Source organism: Mastomys coucha, unplaced genomic scaffold, assembly GCF_008632895.1.
Source record: "Mastomys coucha isolate ucsf_1 unplaced genomic scaffold, UCSF_Mcou_1 pScaffold16, whole genome shotgun sequence".
Taxonomy (NCBI): Eukaryota; Metazoa; Chordata; class Mammalia; order Rodentia; family Muridae; genus Mastomys; species Mastomys coucha.
The window spans coordinates 50,887,699-50,907,966 of record NW_022196898.1 but is presented as its reverse complement, the minus strand read 5'-3'; the positions used below and the strand labels follow the sequence as shown (position 1 = coordinate 50,907,966).

The 20,268-nt window shown below is 41.2% G+C and overlaps 1 protein-coding gene and 1 non-coding gene across 3 annotated transcripts in view; both read left to right on the top strand.

The window, feature by feature from the left end:
* Window positions 1-20,217, top strand: part of LOC116093525 (bile acid receptor-like) — a 25,483-nt gene extending 5,266 nt beyond the window's left edge. The window contains exons 2-11 of one of the 2 annotated variants that reach the window (XM_031375009.1): window positions 1,188-1,310; window positions 5,548-5,913; window positions 9,008-9,148; window positions 12,693-12,835; window positions 12,925-13,029; window positions 13,164-13,263; window positions 14,116-14,229; window positions 15,303-15,425; window positions 16,145-16,258; window positions 19,970-20,217. In XM_031375009.1, coding sequence (XP_031230869.1) covers window positions 1,247-1,310; window positions 5,548-5,913; window positions 9,008-9,148; window positions 12,693-12,835; window positions 12,925-13,029; window positions 13,164-13,263; window positions 14,116-14,229; window positions 15,303-15,425; window positions 16,145-16,258; window positions 19,970-20,217 — 1,518 coding nt within the window. In that variant the 5' untranslated portion in view covers window positions 1,188-1,246. Of the gene's footprint in view, window positions 1-1,187; window positions 1,311-5,547; window positions 5,914-9,007; window positions 9,149-12,692; window positions 12,836-12,924; window positions 13,030-13,163; window positions 13,264-14,115; window positions 14,230-15,302; window positions 15,426-16,144; window positions 16,259-19,969 lie in introns of those variants that run through there. The other variant, XM_031375010.1, reaches the window with a different exon arrangement.
* LOC116094639 lies at window positions 9,206-9,370 on the top strand. Its single transcript, XR_004120253.1, has one exon. It is a non-coding gene; the product is annotated as a U1 spliceosomal RNA (small nuclear RNA).
* Window positions 20,218-20,268: the final 51 nt, after the last annotated feature.

Genomic DNA, 20,268 nt, shown 5'->3' with positions numbered 1-20,268 from the left:
AAAAAAAAAAAAAGATTTGTTTATTTTGAGACAAGTTCTCATTATGTGTTCCCCGGCTGGCCTGGAACTCTCTGCTAGACCATGTTGGCTTCAAACTTAGAGAGATTCACCTGTCCTTTGCCTCCTCAATGCTGAATATAAAGGCATCAGCCATTATGCCTACCTGAGCTACAACAAAAAATTACAATTCTCTCTCTCTCTCTCTTCTCCCCTTTCCTTCCCCTTTCCTCTCCCTTCCCCTTTCTGTCTGTGTGCAAGCTTGTGTGTATGTGTGTGTGTGTGTGTGTGTGTGCGCGCGCGCGCGCGCGCGCGCTGGATTGCCTGGGGCTGGTGTTGCAGGCAGTTGTAAGCTCGGTCTTATTGGGAGAGCAGCAGGTCTCTCTGAACTGCGGAGCCATCTCTCCAGTCCCCTAGAGCCACAGTTTTGGGGACTCAGTTACTGTTAGGAGCTGTGCTGAGTTTCTCAGACACCAACACCTTTGCTAGGAGAGTGTCTGCTACAGCTAAGGTTCAGAGAGGTGTAATACATTACCCAAAAGTAAGTGGTGAACCAGTGTTTGAGTTCTAATTTCAAATTCGGTATGTCTCTCATGGTTATTGCCCAAACCATTAAAGGCTAAGCAATAAGAAATTGGCAAAACTAAATGACTTGGTGTTTGAAAACATGAAAAATGTCTTGATTATAATGGAAATATATGTTTCATGTATAAATTCTGCAAATTTCACTTCTTTTCTAAAAAATTGTTAATATGTGTGTGTGTGTGTGTGCGTGCACATGCATGCACATATGCGCACATGTGACGTATGTGGGTGTGCGTGCGTGCTATAGAACACCGGTGGATGGCTGATGGCAACCTTGTGGAGTTGGTTCTCTCCTCCCACATTTTTTTCAGGTTCTGAACTCAGGCAGCCAGGCTTCTGGGGCAAGCTTCTTTACTCCATGAGCCATCTAACCAGCTTAAAATTTTTCATTAAAAAAATTGTAATTTTTTGTTGTTTTTGGCACAGAACCTTGCTATGTAGCTGGGGCTGGTTTTGAACTTACTGTGTAGTCCTGGTTGTTTATAGTGATATTCTTCCTGCCTCGGTCTCTTCAGTGCTGAAATCCCATACATGTGCCACCATGCCTGGCTTTACACTGTAATGTCATAAAATCATAAGTAGTCTGTTACACTCCTTCCCCTCAGGTTTTATTCTGAAAGTATTTAGCATTGCTGAAGGAAACAACTGGCAGCTGGACCAGAGAATGGCAAATACCTATGTCACTACATCTGATGGGTACTACCTTGCTGAACCCACACAGTATTACGGTATGTAATAAAAATAATTTTTATTGTGTGTGTGTGGCTGGAGAGATGGCTCTGCAGTTAAGAGCACTGGCTGCTTTTCCAGCAGACCAGAGTTCAAACCCTAGCACCCACATGTTTGCTTATAACCATCTGCAGTTCCAGTTCTAGAGACCCCAGTACCCTTCTCTGGCCTTCTCTGGTGCCAGGCACACAAGAAGTGCACAGACATACATTAATGAAAAATTCCCACATACACAAAATAAATAAATCTAAAAAAACTGTATTCAGTTAAAAGAAGAATTAACTCACAAAAATTGAAGTTAGTTTTAAGGACAAATGGAGACAAGCTTTTTTATATCAAATTGTATACGAACCTTACAGTAGTTATGGTTGATAGATATTTTTTGGAGATTTATTAATTGTGTGTGTGTGTGTGTGTGTGTGTGTGTGTGTGTGTATGTGTGTATGTGTGTGTGTGTGTGTGTGTGTGTGTGTTTGCAGCACAGGTTCCCACGGATGTCAAGGCATTGGATCTGCTCAGAGCTGGAATTTGTGAGCCGCAACGTGGGTGCTGGGAATCGAATCCCAGGCCTCTGTAAGAGCAGAATACATTTTTTTCTTCTTTCATGCATTAAATCATGACCCAAGTTTTCCCTTCCTCCTCTCCCCTGAGTCTCTCCTCCTCCGTTTTCTCTCCTCCAGATCCAACACCTTCTGCCTCCAGTCAGATAATTGCAGGCCTCCCAGTGACATCAACTGAACATGGCATAACAAGCTACGAAAAGACTAGGCACATGCCATCACATCAAGGCTGGACTAAGCAACCCCGTAGGAAGAAAGGGGTCCCACAAGCAGGCAAAAGAGCCAGAGATACTCCCCCTCCCTGCCACCACGCACACTGTTAGGAATCCCACAAGACCACGCAGAACTCATTTATAAAAACTGAGCCTCCTCTCCGGCACTTGTAAAGATTTATTTACTTCTTTTTCTATTTTATGTGTATATCTGTGTGTGACTGTGTGAGTCTCTGTGTACCATCTGAGTGCAGGTTCCTGGGAAGGTGAGAAGCTGGGGTTGCAGGCAGTTGTGAGCCACCCTGTGGGTGCTGAGAATTGAACTCTGAGCTCTCGGTGAGGGCTGCAAGGGCTCTTAGTTACTGGGCTAGCTCCTCAGGCCCCAGCTATGCTTGAAATGTTAATATTAATCTAAATCTCATAAAGCAGAAAGAAATGAAAAAGAGAATGCAGGTGATGCTAGAAATTTCTACACAAAGACTACAGCTATGTTATAGATGTAATCTTACATACAGTTTTCAAAGGAACTTAAACTCTTATTCCACGGGGTGAGAAAGATTTGCTTTGCACAGTCAGCCAGTAAGGACCCTTTTCTTTCTAAAAAATAGGTAACTGTTTACCGAGTTCTTTTCCCTGGTTTGTTTGTGGTGCTGGGGATTGAACCCAGGATCTTGGCATGTTCTGCGAATATTTACTAGAGAACTATATCCCCAGAAACATTTTTCTTGTATCAAGCTATTTGATAGTATTCAGCTTTGCACTAGTGTCGGATGCTATTGGATTGTAAATGACTAGTGTGAATGGTTTTTACTGATCTGGATGGATGGTGGAATTTTGAAGATAATTTTAAATCTAATTATCTGATGGCTCAGCTCCAGGAAAAATACAGCTCTTACCAACTACAGACACAGTATAACCAAGGACTGCTTGCTTCTCTTGGAGCTAATATTTTGAATTAAGCCCAGTAATTTTCCTGAAAGCAGGGAGTAAATTAGCGCCCGGAACTTCTGATGATCATGGCTATAATTTATCCTGTGCTATCTGGTAGTTTATATGTGCTTTACATTTTTATTTATTTACTTTTTAAATTTTCTCTACCAGGCTTTGTACTATTTGACACTTGAGATACTGGAAATTCTCCTTGTTCTGCTTCCCATCTCATTGTAGGAATGCTACGATTAGAAATGTATACCGCTGCATCAGGCTCTGGGTGGCCTATGGGTATAGAACCAGCAGGTCATCGGCTTGTGTGGTTAATGCTTTTATGGGTCGAGCCATTTTGAGGACTCTAGGCTGTGCTTTTAAAAAATTATATGTAATCCCAGCACTTGGGAGGCAGAGGTAGGCAGATTTCTGAGTTCGAGGCCAGCCTGGTCTACAGGGTGAGTTCCAGGACAGCCAGGGATATACAGAGAAACCCTGACTTGAAAAAACAAAACAAAACAAAATTATATGTATGTGTCCCAAGAACACACACACACACACACACAGATGATTGAGCATGCAACATACAGCGAGGCATACTCATGCTGCAGTGTAAGTATAGAGGTCAGAGGCTAACCTTGGGCATCATTCTCACTTTTCATCTAGCTTGAGATAGTCTCTCTTTGGTTATTGCCATTCTATGTGCACCTTCCATCTTGCGAAGTCATGCTGGGATTACAATGTACATCCTGGTCCAGCTGTATGTGGGCTCTGAGACCCAACTCAGGTCTTTATGCCTGAGCACTTTAGCCCACTGAGCCACCTTCCCAGCCCCGTTAATACATGTCTTTAACTATCATATTTCATTTAAATCTTATAGTAATTCTTCAAGGTTGAGAAGTTGATCTCAATATACAACCATAAATTGAAAAAGAAGCTAATAGCACAGGGTACAAATGTTAAAGGAGAGAGCTGAGGTGCTTTAAAGAAGTCTAAACAAAAGGCTGCTTGTTCTTGTTTTGTTTTATTTGAAATGTGTGGGTTTTTTTTCCTTTTGGGGTGAGTTAATTTATATTGTTTATGGCCTGGCTGTACTTTACAGCCGTAACTGTTAAGGTTAGAGACAGATGTGGCTCAGGATGTCCTTGGAGTTGGATTGTTCTTCAGATAAAAGTTTTATCAGAGCTGACTTCATGGTGGGGTCTGAAACAAATTCAGCAGGCTTAAGGAGCATAAAGGATATTCTATTATTATTATTATTATTTTTTTAATAAAAAACATTTTTTTGGAGACAAGGTCTTATTGTATAAGGGTGTTCTTTTAAGGTCCCTTACTGAGAAATTGGGATAGACAGCTGTTGTGACCCCAGGAAGTAGGTCTTAAGTTGACATTACCAAATTAGGCCAAGAGGCACTGTTCTATGGAGTGTGAAATATTAAAAAATGCAATTCACAACATCTCTGGCACAGCACCGGCCAGCCATGTTCTCATTTTATGGAGACTCTCTGTAACCCGGAGCTCCAAAATCTCTCCACCCAGCTCGATAAGTTCCCATGGCAGGTCTCTGCCACACCAGCCCCACACTTCCAATCTCCTGTGGCTGGCTGGGGTACCCCGCTATCCTATCTTTTCTCTGAAACTCAGTCAAGTTGCTGCGTGGAAGGAAAACACCACACAATCCTAGTTCAAAATCAAAAGGCAACACAATCATTGGGCATAGCAACTAGCATCCTTATTAGATCCAATAGGTTTACTATAGTAAGCCATTCTAAGTTAAATCCTGAACCGGGGTCTCCATTACCTACATTTTGGCTCCATCATCGTTCCAGTCCAAAAGCCTCCTCCCTTTCTCCAGCCACCGCTGTCCCTCCGAAGGCCCGGAAGTCCCGCCTACTCACCCAGTGATTAGTTTTCACTGAAATCTTTATTCATTAGAAGGGTCACATGAAGTCCTGAGTACACGATTCACTCCTTGTCTCAGGAAACCCCAGAAAGTGGAATTATCATCAAAATACAAACAATACCATGGGTATCCACAATACTTCTATGTGACTTGGACCAGACAGGTGTTCGGAAAGTCCCAAGAACATTTTGAATAAGAATCATGGGCCTAGTTAAAACCCAACTAATGGGTTGTGGCTGTGGTCAGCCTACTTCTGGGCCTGTGTGGGATGCGGAAAGCGTTCTTACCGTGCCTGAAACCTCTGCTATGTTGTGGCAACAACCACATGCATTAGCTAAGGAAAAACTTAATCTGGATGATATTCAGGCTCCCTTAAGGAGAGAGATGAGAGTGGTGCACCACTAGCAGCTAATACCCTTTCTGGCTCCTGATCCACCTCTGCACACCTCTGGTGTCACAGCATTTATTAGGTATTGTAGTTCCATTTACTGTGTTCCTATTGTGCTGGACGGCAAGTCCTGAGATGTAGTAGATGTGTTGAACTTTCTGTTGAGTATAAAACATTTTGAAGTTTAAAACAATTATGTGCTTTTTTGACCTTTTATGATTTGTTCTTTTTTTATGTTAATAAAACCAGATATTTTGCCAGAGCAATTCCATTATCAGCTGTGTGACGCGGATTTCCAAGAACCACCCTATTGCCAATATTCCACTGCTCAGTTCCCTCCAGCGTTACAGTCCCCATGTTTACAAAGCCATTTCAACACATACAGCTTGGATCCACAGTACAGTGGTGGCAGTTGGTGCGGACTCGACTCTGGAGAATCTAGTCAGTCCACTTATGTGGTTGTTCATGATGATAATGAAGACGAATTCCCTGGGGCACAAAGGTGCAGGCCAACTTGTTCTTTACACTGGAAGGGACAAGATGAGCTCTGTATGGTCTGTGGTGATAAGGCATCAGGATATCACTACAATGCCCTTACCTGTGAGGGCTGCAAAGGTAAGGCCAAGGCCCAACCGAACAGACGGTGCCGCACACGCCTGGTGCACTCGTGCGTGCATGTATGTGCACATACACACACACACACACACACACACACACACACACACACGCAATCTTTATCAAACACGAGAAACAAAAACAGGAAAAAGCATGTTTAAAGGGATCAATCTATGTGATCAAAGGTAAGAGAATAAAATGTTAAATGTTAAATTTAAGGTTAGTTTTTTTTCTTCTTTTCTTTTTCTTTTCTTTTTTTCTTCTCCTCTCTCTCTCTCTCTCTCTCTGTCTTTAAATAGGGTCTCATTGTGTAGCCCTGGTTGGCCTAGACCTCACTATGAAGATCAGGTTGGCTTTGAATTCACAGATATCTGCCTGTCTCTGTCTTCTAGGTGCTGGTATTAAAGGTATGGGCCACCATGCCTGGCCCAAGGGTTCATTTCATTTCATTTTTTTCTTTTTTTTTTCCTCTTCCCTCCTCATCCACTTCATTCTCATCCTTCTTCTCCTTGTCTTTCTTCTTTTTTGAGAAAAGGTCTTTCTATGCATCCCTGGCTGTCCTGGAACCCACTCTATAGACCAGGCTGTTCTTGAACTCAGAAATCCATCTGCCTTTGTATCCCTACTGTTGGTATTAAGAGCATTTACTACCAGGTCTGTTTCTTCATTTTTTTTTTTTTTTTTTTTTTTTTTTTTTTTTTTTTTTTTTTTTTGGTTTTCGAGACAGGGTTCTCTGTGTAGCCCTGGCTGTCTTGGAACTCACTCTGTAGACCAGGCTGGCCTCGAACTCAGAAATCCGCCTGCCTCTGCCTCCCAAGTGCTGGGATTAAAGGCATGTGCCACCACCGCCCGGCTCTGTCTCTTCATTTTTTAAAAAAGATTTATTTGTTTAATGAATATGAGTATACTGTGAGCCTTCATGTAGTTGTTGGGAATTGAATTTTCCCAACAACTGGTCATCCCCGCTAGCTCCAACCCAAAGATTTATTTATTATTATAAATAAGTACACTGTTGCTGTCTTTAGACACACCGGAAGAGGGTGTCAGATCTCATTATGGGTGGTTGTGAGCTACCATGTAGTTGCTGGGATTTGAACTCAGGACCTTCAGAAGAGCAGTCAGTGCTCTTAACCACTGAGCCATCTCGCCAACCCCGTCTCTTCATTTTTGATGAAGACTTTCACACTTTACTTTAAACTCAATACATATAAGTAAACATTTTTCCTATTTCTAGAAGAATTTGATGCTGGAACAAAACATGACATTATAAAGATCTATTAACCACAGCACTTTTTTTATTATGTGGTTGATAAAATTTACACACTTGGAGAAAATTTGAAATAAATGACTTCTATGATTCTAAGTCAATAGATTTTTAAAAAGTGTTTCTTATAGAAAGACAACAAACTGAAAGTCTGGACGTGAGGGCCAGAGTTTGCAGTGCTATTTGTAAAGAGCAGAAGCTTCTTGGACAGTCACAGTTCAGAAGCGGCCTAGCACTTCAGTAGTTGATAAACATTGGCGTGGGAATGCACACCGGTGGTAGAGCACTTAGCACCTACTTTTGGATTTGATCCTAGCACCCTCAGAAACAAAACAAAACAACCCAAACAACAGAAAACAGTTTCACCAATATAACACAAACACATGTGTTTGTTTAGGATAAAATTTTACCTGTAAATCTTACACCTCAACACTGGCAAAGAATAGCCAAAGGAAGTGAGGTGAGAGAGCTTTGAGGCCATTAGCCAGGAGAGAGTTAGGCAGGCAGTGCGGCCTGCTCTTGACGGGTTACTGTTAAAACTGAGGTGAAGAACCAGCATAGTTTTGAAAACCCAAGCTGAGCTCTTTCTTCCTTCGTTGAAATGAACTGGCAAAACTCCTTCTCTCAAGTGTCCACTGGAAGAGAGTAAGTTAATCAAGCCTGCTCAGTCAGTCAACGGGTTCTCCAGCGCAGGCTTCAGTCAGTCAACGGGTTCTCCAGCGCAGGAGCGAGGATTAGAAAGAAAAAGACGATTAGACAAAGCTGCAGCATGGCCCCAGTCAATTCTGAGACTGAAGGCAGGTTCATTTTTTCCCAATCTACTTTTATACCATTTTAATTACACGCAAGTATTAAGGGCGAGCAGTACTATAAGGAACTAGCAAGGCAGTACGCAGAGCCCTGTGATTACTTCGAGACAGTTGTTTCCAAAGGCTTGTCAGAATGACCAAAATACCTGAGTCTTCAAGCTTCCTTGTCCAAGCCCAAAATCTTGCCTGAAGCCTACTTCTTTTGTTCCACTCTAAGATTAAAATTCCTGCCTAAACTTACTTCCCTATTATAGCTTAAAGTTAGATTCCTGCCTGAGCTTACTTCCTTGTTATGGCCTAAAGTCGGATTCCTGCCTGAAGTCCATTTCCTTGTCCTTGGCCAATCTCAGATTGCTGCCAAGCAGTCGTCCCCACCCCCCCACCCCCCAAGGCTTTCATAGTAAGTGGTGAGGCTTTGACTAAGCTCGACAACTCCTAGGAGGGAGAGCAGGAAATGGCAGGGATTACTGTGTGGAATAAGGTTAGAAGGAAGAAAAGGGACAAAATGCTTTCTCACCTGGCAAGTACTGGGAAAGGGAGAGGGACCATCTGCAGGGGGAGGAACCGCCTTGTGAGCTGGACTAAAACTGGGAGGGTTTAGAAAAGAGGATTTTCTGATATTTTTGTTTAGGTGACCACGTATTCTCTCAAAGAAAACTTGAAAGATGCATTGTGGGATCTTGATATTTTGTATAATGCAGTTTAAAAAATTCTTATAGGTAATTTCTCCATAGTAGGGTAGAGAGTTATCTAAATGCAATAAAGATACTCGGTTTAATCTCCAGACGATATAAGAAAGGCCCAGCCTCAGGATGTCAACTGGCATCTACCAACTGGAAAGAATCAGATAACTTTCCAGATAAATGTATATTTAAAAAAATATCGGGAGGCAAAAATCCCTCATTTAATTGAAATACTTTAGTTAGTTAACTTGATTACTTTACTATAAAGGTAAAATGTTAATAAAAATGAGAAGTAATTAAACACATCAATGTTAAACTTTGACAATTTTGATTGTTAGGTTTTTTCCGACGTAGCATTACCAAAAATGCAGTGTATTCGTGCAAGAACGGTGGCCACTGTGAAATGGACATGTACATGCGCAGAAAATGCCAAGAGTGCAGACTGAAGAAGTGTAAGGCGGTGGGGATGCTGGCAGAATGTAAGTGCCATTGTGTTCGAGGTTTGCTTTTCTGAGGGGGTTTGACTTTTCCCAATCTCACTTTCCTGACCTGGAAGACGTGATAATGGTGGTGGTTTTCTCAGGGCGAGGCTCACGCATTGCACTAGGGATGTGCTGACTGACCTCTGTGATTTCCACAAATGTGGGAAACTTGCGTGCATAATTTGTGTTAGTGGAGGACTGTGTTCACACTCTCTTCTATATAATAGAAATGAATTTAAAAATAATAAAAATAAAAAATTTCCAATCTTACTGAGAACATAGAGCATTCTTCAAGAGTTATTTTGAATATTGCCATATTTGTTTGTAGATGCACACCACACACACATGTACAGCTCCATGTGGCTCATTATCAATTTACGTAGTGATTCCCATAAATGCCCTGTACTATATTGCTCTAATTTTGAAGTCAGTCATAGTTTCATCTTAATTAAATGTTCTCTGAGAACTGGAGTTAAGAGCATTTGCAGAGGACCCGGGCCTGGTTCCCAGCTTCCACATGGCAGCTCATAATCATTTATAACTCAGTTCCTGAGAATCCCTTGCCCTCTTTTGACATCTGCAGGCACGAATGTATTGTGCATACACACATGCAAGCAAAACACACACATAAAATAAAAATAAATCTACATAATGATTTAAAAAAGATCTGGTATTTTTATGTTACTTAACCTAAAGATATATACTGCCTTGAAAAGTGCAAAGTTAAAAGTAGTTCCCAAAAAGAAAGAGAGGAGGAGGGGCTGGAGTGATGGCTCAGTGGTGAAGAGCACTGACTGCTATTCGGAAGGTCCTGAGTTCAAATCTCAGCAACCACATGGTGGCTCACAACCATCTGTAATGAGATCTCACACCCTCTTCTGGTGTGTATGAAGATACCTACAGTGTACTTATATATAATAAATAAATCTTAAAAAAAAAGAAAGAAAGAAAGAAAGAAAGAGAGGAAGAGGAGAAAAGGAGGAAGAGGAGAAGAGGTTCTCAGAGTCCTAACACGTGGCAGTTTTAGGACAATTGAAGTGTAAATGGATCCCTGGATCCCTGACATTCTCATATGCAAAGTCCACTAATAATCTCATGTGTGTTGGGACTTATTTCCAAATATCAACATATTAGCCAGTAGCACTTTAGCATATGAGTTTTGGAAGATACAATTCAGTCCAAAGCAACCCTTGAAAAAGTTGTCTTTTATTCATCAATTTAATTTGTCTTCAGGATTTCACTAGCTGGCCTAGAATTTGCTTTGTATGCCAGGCTGGCTGCAAACTCAGAGATTCCCCCTGCCTATGCCCTCCAATTTCTGGCCCAAAAGTTGTCTTTTAATATGTGTCAGGAAATGTATGTGAAAGGGAAGTTGGAGTCTTCTGAGGGCCTCTGTACTTAAAATGAGCCATCCTTCACTTTACCTTAAAGGAATTCTGGCAAGGTGAAGCTCTAGAGAATTGGTGAGCAGTCACCGTGACTGGTGAGCATAAGCCTGGTTCACATGTGTCCATGTCCACACCCTGCCACTGATGCTTGGATCTGCACACTACATTTACCTTTCAATTGTCCTAGTACTGCCATGTGTTAGAGCTCTGATGGCCCCTTCTCCTCTCCTCTTCCTTTCCTCATTCACCTCTGCTTTTCTCTTTTCTTTTCCTCCTCCTCCTCCTCTCGTTCCTCCTCTTCATTCTCCTTCTCTTCTTCCTCCTCTTCTTCCTCCTTCTTCCCTTTCTCCTCCTCCTCCTCTTGTGGTTTTCCTTCTTGTGGTACTGGGGGTTGAGTTCAGGTTTACCACATCCTAGACAATCTATCACTAAGCTACACCCATAGACTCCTTTCTACCAAAAAAATATTGAAGAAGGGGTTTGTTTAAGTTGCCACGGCTGGTATTCACCATGCGATCATCTTGTAACATCTCTTGAGTAGTTGGGCTTGCAGGTGTTTACTACCATGTTCAATATTTGATCTGCTTAAAATGGCTTCATTTTTTTTGTGTATTCTGTTCTCTGACAATTAATACAATAATATAGAAGGGCTTTAAGGTTTTTGTTTTTTTCTATACTTCAGCTCCTCATCAGTCTTTTATTTTATAGGTATGTTTTTTAAAATACTTATGAAAATGACAGGTGTATTAATATTTGAATACTCTTAGTGGCTCCTAAGAGTACTTAGGGTAGCTGCTGGTGGTCTAGGAATGACACAGATGGAAGATTAAACAGTCTATGAAAACAGTAATCCCCAGGGGAGGAGAAGCTCAGTGATTAAGAGCACACACTACTCTTGCAGAAGATCTGAGTTCAGGTCTCAGCAACCACATTGGGTAGCTCACAACCAACTATAGTCCCAGCTCAAGGGGCTATGACCCCTCTGGGCTCTGTGGGCACCATACAGACTCATACAAATAATTATAAAATATTTAAAAATGCCGGATGGTGGCAGTGCATGCTTTTAATCCCAGCACTTGAGGGGCAGAGGCAGGTGGATTTCTGAGTTCGAGGTCAGCCTGGTCTACAGAGTGAGTCCAGGACAACCAAGGCTACACAGAGAAACACTGTCTCGAAAAAACCAAAAAAATAAAAAATAAAAAAAAAATAAAAACAAACAAAAACAATCCTCAAATAAATACTATTTGCCTTTTGAAAAAGAATTAAATGCTTTGTTCTGGATTATAGGAGAAATTGACTTAGCTTATTTTTAAAGATCCTAAGATAGTCTTTCTTAACCGTATTACTAAAACCAGTGATAATAATTATAGATAATGTAATTCTACTACTCTATCAAGTGACTCTTTCACTTCCAAGATGCTACTAATGTGTAAATTTCCTCTGTAAAAATCTAAACATAATTTGGAAATGAGAAATTAACCCCCAATCTTTGTTATAACTATTTTCAAGCAGACAAGGTGGCTATGAAGGGAAAAGCAAGATAGGAAATTTAATAGATGCATGCGAGCACAAGAGATGTCTATGACTATTTTCTCACTTAAGACCATTTTAGTCAAATTCTACAGTGTTGTTTTCGAGCTACTTAGTGTGGTGTCCAGCTGGTCAAGTAGAGAGAAGAAAAGGAGAGGAAGGAAAGGAAAAGAGAAGGAGAGAGAGAGGAAGGAAAGAAAAGAAAGCAAGAAGATAAGAGAACAAAGAGCAGGAAAGAGAGGAAAAGGACAAGAGAGGAGGCAAAAAGCAAGAGAGAAAGGAGGGGGCGAACCACCCCTTATATTGTATGGGGTGTGGCTATCCGTCTTTGGGACGTGGCATGCCTGGCTGTGGTCAGATGACTGTGTGTAAGGTCCAGCTAGAATGCTGGGAGCTTGGGGCATTGTCTGCCTGATAGAGCACACATCTCCTGCAGGGGCAGCTGTGAGGGGTTGTGACTGAAATAGGAGCCAAAGACTCAGGAGTTATAGCCGAACTCCTTCCACCCCCCTGCAGGCAGAAACTGCCCACTAGGGCTCCAAAGCTCAAGGCCAATTACTCGACTGAGCCTAAGTTGCCTGAACAGACCACTGCCCTACAGTGTGGATTTTGTAATGTTGCAGGTTTGCTCACAGAGATCCAGTGTAAGTCAAAGAGACTTCGCAAGAACTTCAAGCATGGGCCTTCCCTGTACTCTGCCATCCAAGTGGAAGATGAACGAGCAGACACCAAACACGTGTCGTCCACCACTAGATCTGGGAAAGGGGTAAGACTTTCCTTCCATACAGTCTCTTGTTTCTTTATGAACAGTGTGTAACAGGCGCACATTACAGGTGCCCTTCTGTTTCCTTCTAGGTTCAGGACAACGTGACTCTAACTCAAGAGGAGCGTTGTCTTCTGAATACCATAGTGACTGCTCATCAAAAATCCATGATTCCCTTACGGGAAACAAGCACACTTGTATGTATCCATTACTGACAAGAAATAACCTGTAATGAATGTTATTAGGAAATGATAGCAACAACAACAAAGAGCCTCAGTAATTATCAGGAAAACAGTACTATGGATCATTTTTATTTCTTTTTATGGACCAGCAGCAGGAGTACTCCAACCCAGAACTAAGTTTTCTGAGACTCTCAGAACTATCAATCCTGCACATACATGGACTGATGAAATTTACTAAGGGACTCCCAGGTAAAATTCTGTCTCATTATTTTTTGAGATTTATTTATTTTTATGTTTATGTGTTATGCATGTTTTGCCTGCAATTATGTAATTCATATCATGTACACAACGTACTGTGGAGGCCAGAAGAGAGTGTTAGATCTCCTAGAACTGAAGTTTCTTATGGATGATTGTGAATTACCACATGGGTGCTGGAACCAGAGTCTCTGCAAGAGCAAGAAATGCTCTTAACTGCTGACCTGTCTTTCCAGCCCCAAACTTTCTTTTTTAAAGGTAAAGCGATAGTATATCAAACAAAAACTTCTAACTGTGGTGCTAGATCTACAGCTCAGAGGCAGAGCACCTGTCTAATGTGTGTGAGGCCCTGGGTTTTCTAGCAGTGTTGCTTCTAACAACAACAACAAAAAAGGTTTATTTTATCTTTGTCAATTAATCAGGTGAGTGACAATCTAAATATTTACAAAAATTATTATAATGATGTGGGTTTTCTTAGATGAAACAAGAAACAAAAATGTTTCCTCTACAATACTAGAACAAGCCACAGTTTGACCAAAACTTATATATAACTCAGCTTTATTATATATTTACAGGTACAGAAACGCTTTATAAAATTACATTCTTCAAGGCTAATGCAGCTATGTTTGATTTGTCCTTGCCATAAGAAAGTGTCACCTAGTTCTGATAAAAGTATCCTAAAATATTACTATGTAGAATCAAGAGTTTTATTTAGATTTGAGTTTATATGCTATTGTTACTCCCCAGAAGAACTTAGGGTTGTTAAGTAAATAAATATTTTTAAACATTTAATTTATGAACATTCTCTTTTGATTATCTGTTTCTTCATGCTTTATTTTTTCTAAGGATTTGACAATTTAACCACTGAGGATCAGACTGCATTACAGAAGGAGTCAAAAGCTGAAGCGCTGTTCCTTCATGTAGCCCAGCTTTATGGTGGGAAAGATTCAGCCTCTGGAAGTAAAAAGAAAAAAGAATTTTATTCAACTTTAAGTACACACAGACACACACATAGACACATAGACACACAGACACACACAGAGACACACACATAGACACATAGACACACACACAGACACACAGACATACAGATATACACACACACAGACATACACACACACAGACACACAGACACACACACACAGACACATAGACACACAGACACACAGACACACACACAGACACACACACACAGAGACATACAGACATACACAGACACATAGACACACAGACACATAGACACACACACAGACACATAGACGCACAGACACACAGACACACAGACACATAGACACACACACACACATACTTTTCCACACTTGTGGAACACCTCTGCACTGGGGTGAAACGTTATTAGGTTAGTGTTGAACCAAGTATGCAGGACCTCACTCCCATTTAAAAAAAAAGCAAGTATTTTTTAAAATCAATAAACCATTTGAATAGAGCAGGAAAGCCATCATTGTTTAGTGTGTGAATGCAAGAATCTATTCTGTAAAGATGTATGTTGGTTGAAGACATGGGAGGAGGCAACAGGACAACATCAAACCGAAGCCAACAAAGCACTCGGCAGTGATACCAGCTGCTTTCCCTAAGTGCGCTCGCCGCAGTGCATTGCCTTTTAAAATATCCTTATTTATTGGCTGGTCTTCTCTACACACACTAGACCAGAAGGCTTTAAAGGGAGGCCCTTGATGGCCTGGTCCATGATTGCTCTAGTAGTGTTTGCTTCAGAGTCTCCCCAGCCTCTGGTGCACTGTGTGGTGCGTGGAAGGTGTGTGTGTTTAAGAAAGACATTTTTAGTTTCCATTATAGTACCATGGAAAACTCATTTTGGAGGGTCTTCTGTACAATATTTTTACAAAACATGAACTAATATCTGTTTTTATGTTCCAGTAACACAAATGAGAAAGATATCATTTTAGGGGATTTTTTTTTCACATAATAGTTATGCTAGGTTCTGAAAAGATATTGAATTTACTAATTATATAATGATAGGAAAGAATATCTGTCTTTGTGTTTTTCTCTTTTGCTAGGCACTATGAGACCAGCAAAGCCCTCAGCTGGGACACTGGAGGTGCATAGTCACAGGGGTGATGAAAGTGTTCATTCTTTGGAAAACTTTTTCAAGGAAGGCTACCCTTCTGCTACTCTGACTGGTAACACTGTGCAGTAAGGCCCATCACCTTGGTGGACTTGCTTCCTTTTCTCCCCTTTTCATTTTGTTACAAGGAGAAGGCCATGGGCTTTCTCACAGTTCACAGGTGTCTCTGCAGTGTGTCTGAAAGTGTCTCTGAAAGCCTTTATAGACATAGCCAATACAGTTGTTAGTGTTGGCAGGCCATCAGTGAGTTTTCTATTTGTAACCATTTTCTTATTTTGGCTACACCATGGCAATTCTTTCCCTATTTAATTGTGAAGCTATTTGGGGCCTCTGAATTATTCTTTGGGCTGTTTTTCAAAGCTTTTCAGGATGGTAATGTAATATACAGCCAATATCCCGGCGTCAACCACTTTTATGGGTAGAGGGGTAAGCCTTACTGTGGCTAATAGAGAAACACAGCGTGGCTTCTGCAGGCTCTCAGTTCCACAGCCTTCTGCTTGCTCCAAGTGGTGACAACCTTTTGTTGTTCTTGTTTTTTTTTTTTTTTTTTTTTTTTCAATAGCACACCTAATGAGCCCAATCTTGAGGTTCAGGCATAGGCTTCAAGGGCACAACAAAGGGTCTTGTCCATGCAGGCCATCACTCGGTCAGCCATCTTGAACCTCATTCTCTTTTCAATATTCTTATATTAGTTTGAGAGAAGAAAAGACAATCACAATGTGTTTCCTTCTCTGCTACATTTGGATGAAAAATCACTTATATTGATCTTTTCAGGTATTACTAGAGAATTTATTGCCTCACTGTCTTACTTCTACAGAAGAATGAGTGAACTTAATGTAACAGACACTGAATATGCTCTGCTTACGGCGACAACAGTGCTTTTCTCAGGTACAAACTGTGAGAAGTAATGCTTGGGGTGACCTCTGGACAGGGAATCACTAAATTCTTTTTATTGAACTATGAAGTGAAGTTGAATGTACCAATTTCATCCCATCATGGTTTGCTCTCTATGAGCATTCCTTTAAGCTCACCACTGTGTTACATTTTCTTGCATCTTAAAAATAATGCTTTCTTGCCCTCATTGGCCCTCAGATATACTCTCCCAGTCCCTGATAGAGAGGTTCTTAGGGAGTTAGCTATATTCTAGTCTTCATTTTACTCCTTTTCACTTCTGAGCCCTCCGCAGTCACATTTCACTCCACCCTCTCCGACCCACTACAACCTGTCAGGATCTGTAGCACACGGCATCACTGATTCTGCTGGTTAATGCTCCGTCTTCATCGGCATCACTGATTCTGCTGGTTAATGCTCCGTCTTCATCGGCATCACTGATTCTGCTGGTTAATGCTCCGTCTTCATCTTATTTGACCCACTGGTGTATTTAGAGAAGGCCACATGCATCTGAAAGCCTCCTGTTTCCTGGGAGCCCTTCAGCAGAGTTTGGAAGCCGTGGTGAAGATGTCTGGTGTGTTAGGAGACTTTCTCATGCTTTTTGTGTCAGTTCATAGTCTTCTTGACATGCCTGTAACCTGTGTTATGGACTGGATCCAGGTTGAAGTGAGACAGTTGCTTAGCATGGATAACCCATTGATCAAGCCAGCAAAGTCTTCCTAGGGTACCACTGTCCTGTCTCCTTCACTGATCTGGACACGTTTGTGTTCTTTTATATTCTAACTCGCTGTGATATCAGGGTTCATGAACACTCACTAGGTGTGTGTGTCTGAAGCTCAATCACGTAGGCTCCAGTGCAGCTACATTATGCTGTCCACTTACCACTATTATGCTTCATTTCAAGAAGTTTTGTAAGCAACTGTGTGATGAACAGGATAAAGGATTTAGAAGGCTGGAGGGACAGCAGTGTTGGCTTTCATCTGAATCTGAATATTTGGAAAACCAGCTTGGACTGGTTACCTAGGGACAGTTCACTCTGGTTGGACCATGTAAATCTTCTTTCTTTCAGTTCGGTGTAGGAAATAAGCTGCAAATTCTGGACAGTGCGGTACCTTAGAGCCTCGGTGTGTTGGCTGTGTGAGGATTCCCCGGTCTCTCAGGAGTGGGACTAATAATGCCTGTGGCCACCATCCTTTATCCTTCTTGGTGGATCTTTTTAAACAAGGACTGTGTCATGCTCTCTACATTTAAGAATTTTAATGGGGTCAAGGGTTCCCCTAGATTATAAAGTTCTCACAAAGATATGTTCATCACATCCCTTCAGCTGATCTTTGATTTTTTTCAGGGCTAATCTTTGATTCCCATCAACTTAGCCTTTCCTAATCTTGGCATTCCTACTTACTGTTAGGTGGAAAATAGTAAGTTCTCCCTGTGGACTGCAGTCCACCTAACAGCTTGCCTCGGGCCTTGTTAACACTCAACAGCACAAACAGAGCTCAGATCACACAGAAGCATGGCAGTCTCAGGAAGTTCTCACTCCAACATAACCACCCACCCACTAACTCACATAGGTGGTTTTGGTTCTTTTGGTTAGACATTTAAAATTATATTGATTGATTGATTGATTGATTGTGATTGTGTACATGTCATGCATGTGGAAGGTCAGAGGACAACCTGTGGGAACTGTTTCTTTCCACCATGTGTGTGTCCTGGGGTTCAGGTAGTCAGGCTGGGTCTTAGCATCTTTCCTGCTGAGCCATCCCACTGGCAGCTTTGTTGTTTCACTGAATCTCTGGAACACCACCCTCTTGATTTCCTCATTCATTGGCTATTCTTCCCATGCCTTCTTTATTCTGTCATCTTCGTCTCTCACAATGACAAATATTTAAATTGTCCTAGGACTCAGTTTTCTTTTAAGTTATTTCATGATTTTATGCACATGTTTTGCCTGCATCTGTGCACCGTGGTGCGCCTCATGCTGCTGAATTCAGAAAGTGTCAGATCCCTTGGGACTCGGGTTACAGAGGTTGTGACAAGTCCGAGTTTTCTTCTGTACTCTTCCTTCCTGATTCCATCCTAACTCTGGGCATTAAAGGCCTGTGCGGATTTGATACTCCCAGACTCATCTGTGAACTTGGTGTGCTCCTCCAGAATGCATGAAATAACCTCCTCAAGATTTCCATGCAACTGTCAAGCAGGTGTATCAAATTTAAAATGCCCAAAGCTGGACTCTCAACAGCTTTATACCTTAGCTTTTTGTAGTCCTCCCCATCTGGGCCAAACCCTATCTTTGTCTTCCAAATTGCACATGCAATTTTTTTTAAATCCTTAGTTTCTTTTCTTTCTCTTATATTCATATCACACACGCACCAGTTCTGTTGATTCAATCCTAAGATATACTTAGCACTTAACTGCTTCCTGCTGTCTATAGCTTGGGCAGCATAGTTGAATCCCCTTTTCTAATTACATTTTCTGACTCTATGCTCTATAGACTCTGTATTAGTACACAGAGGAGTTCCCTGAAAATGTAAGTCAGATGATGGTATTCCTCTGGATCCGTCGATGGCTTCCTAGTTTGCATAGATTAAAACCAAAGTTCCTTCTAGTGGTCTAGACTGCCTTGCTCCTTTTTCACCCTTGCCCCATCCACAGTGCTTTGACACAGATGTCCCTTGAGCCCTGCAGGCTCCTGCTACAGGCTCTACCGTTCTTGATGCACCTTTTGCCCCCTCTGCTTGCACGCCCACATGATGCCATCTTACACTGTTTTGTCATTTTATTTACTTGGTTTTTTTCTTTTACCATTTTGGGTTTGGGTTAAATGTTGTTATATCCCCAATCAGTCTTTGCAAATAGCTACCACCCCTCCACCCAAGAGTCTTATCTATTTCCGTTTTTCTTTATAGCACATCATTATTTTGCTTTTGCTTTTTTAAAAAATATTTTTCATTCATTTACTTTTGTTGATGTGTATGTCTCCTTTGTCTATATGTGCACCCCTTGTGTCCAGTATCTGTGAGCCCACAGGAAGGTGTCAGATCCCCTGGAACTGAGTTACAGATGGCTGTGAGCCACCATGTGGGTTTGGAGATTGAACCTTAGTACTTGGGAAGAGCAGCCAGTGCTCTTAACTGTTGATAGGTCTCTCCACTCTCTGTTTTTACTTTTGAATATATATGTAACTCTCTCTTTCCCCACTTCTTCCATATTAAGAATACAAGAACAATAAAGGGAAAAATTTTTGCTGTGAGTTTTATTGTGGTATAGTTAGCAAAATGAATGAAGGCTGTCTATTCAGAACTTCCTGGTTAGCTTATCTCTTATGGTAGGAACCCAAGAAGTCTCACGCTTTACTTCTGTTGACCATAGAGAGGTTGCTTACTACTATTTTAAAGTTTCAGGCAAGCCTTCATGGATGTTATATCCCCAACCTTACTCACCGACCCCTTCCTTCCCATGCAACTTTATGGAAATTACTTAACTCCCTACATTTCAGGGAGCTAATCTGAAAAATGTGATAAAAATAGAATGAAGCTCAATAGAATATAGTGAAGATTAAGTAAAATCACGAACAAAGAGAATTTAATTAGCAAACCTAATGTGTATTAGGGTTCTGCAAGTACTCATGATTTTATAACTCAATCATTGTTTTAAGTGCATTTATTATTTCTACCACTTTGAATCAATTAAGATAAATATGTTTTTCAGATCGTCCATGCCTTAAAAATAAGCAGCATGTAGAAAACCTACAAGAACCAGTGCTGCAGCTTTTGTTTAAGTATTCAAAAATGTACCATCCAGAAGACCCACAGCATTTTGCACACCTCATAGGGAGACTTACTGAACTGAGAACTCTGAGTCATAGCCACTCAGAAATCCTTAACACTTGGAAAACAAAGGACCCCAGGTTGGTTATGTTTTTCTCTGAGAAATGGGATTTGCAATCCCTTTACTGAAAATTTAGAGTGTTGAGGTTTGCCTTAAAATTTCAAAATCAGCCGGGCGGT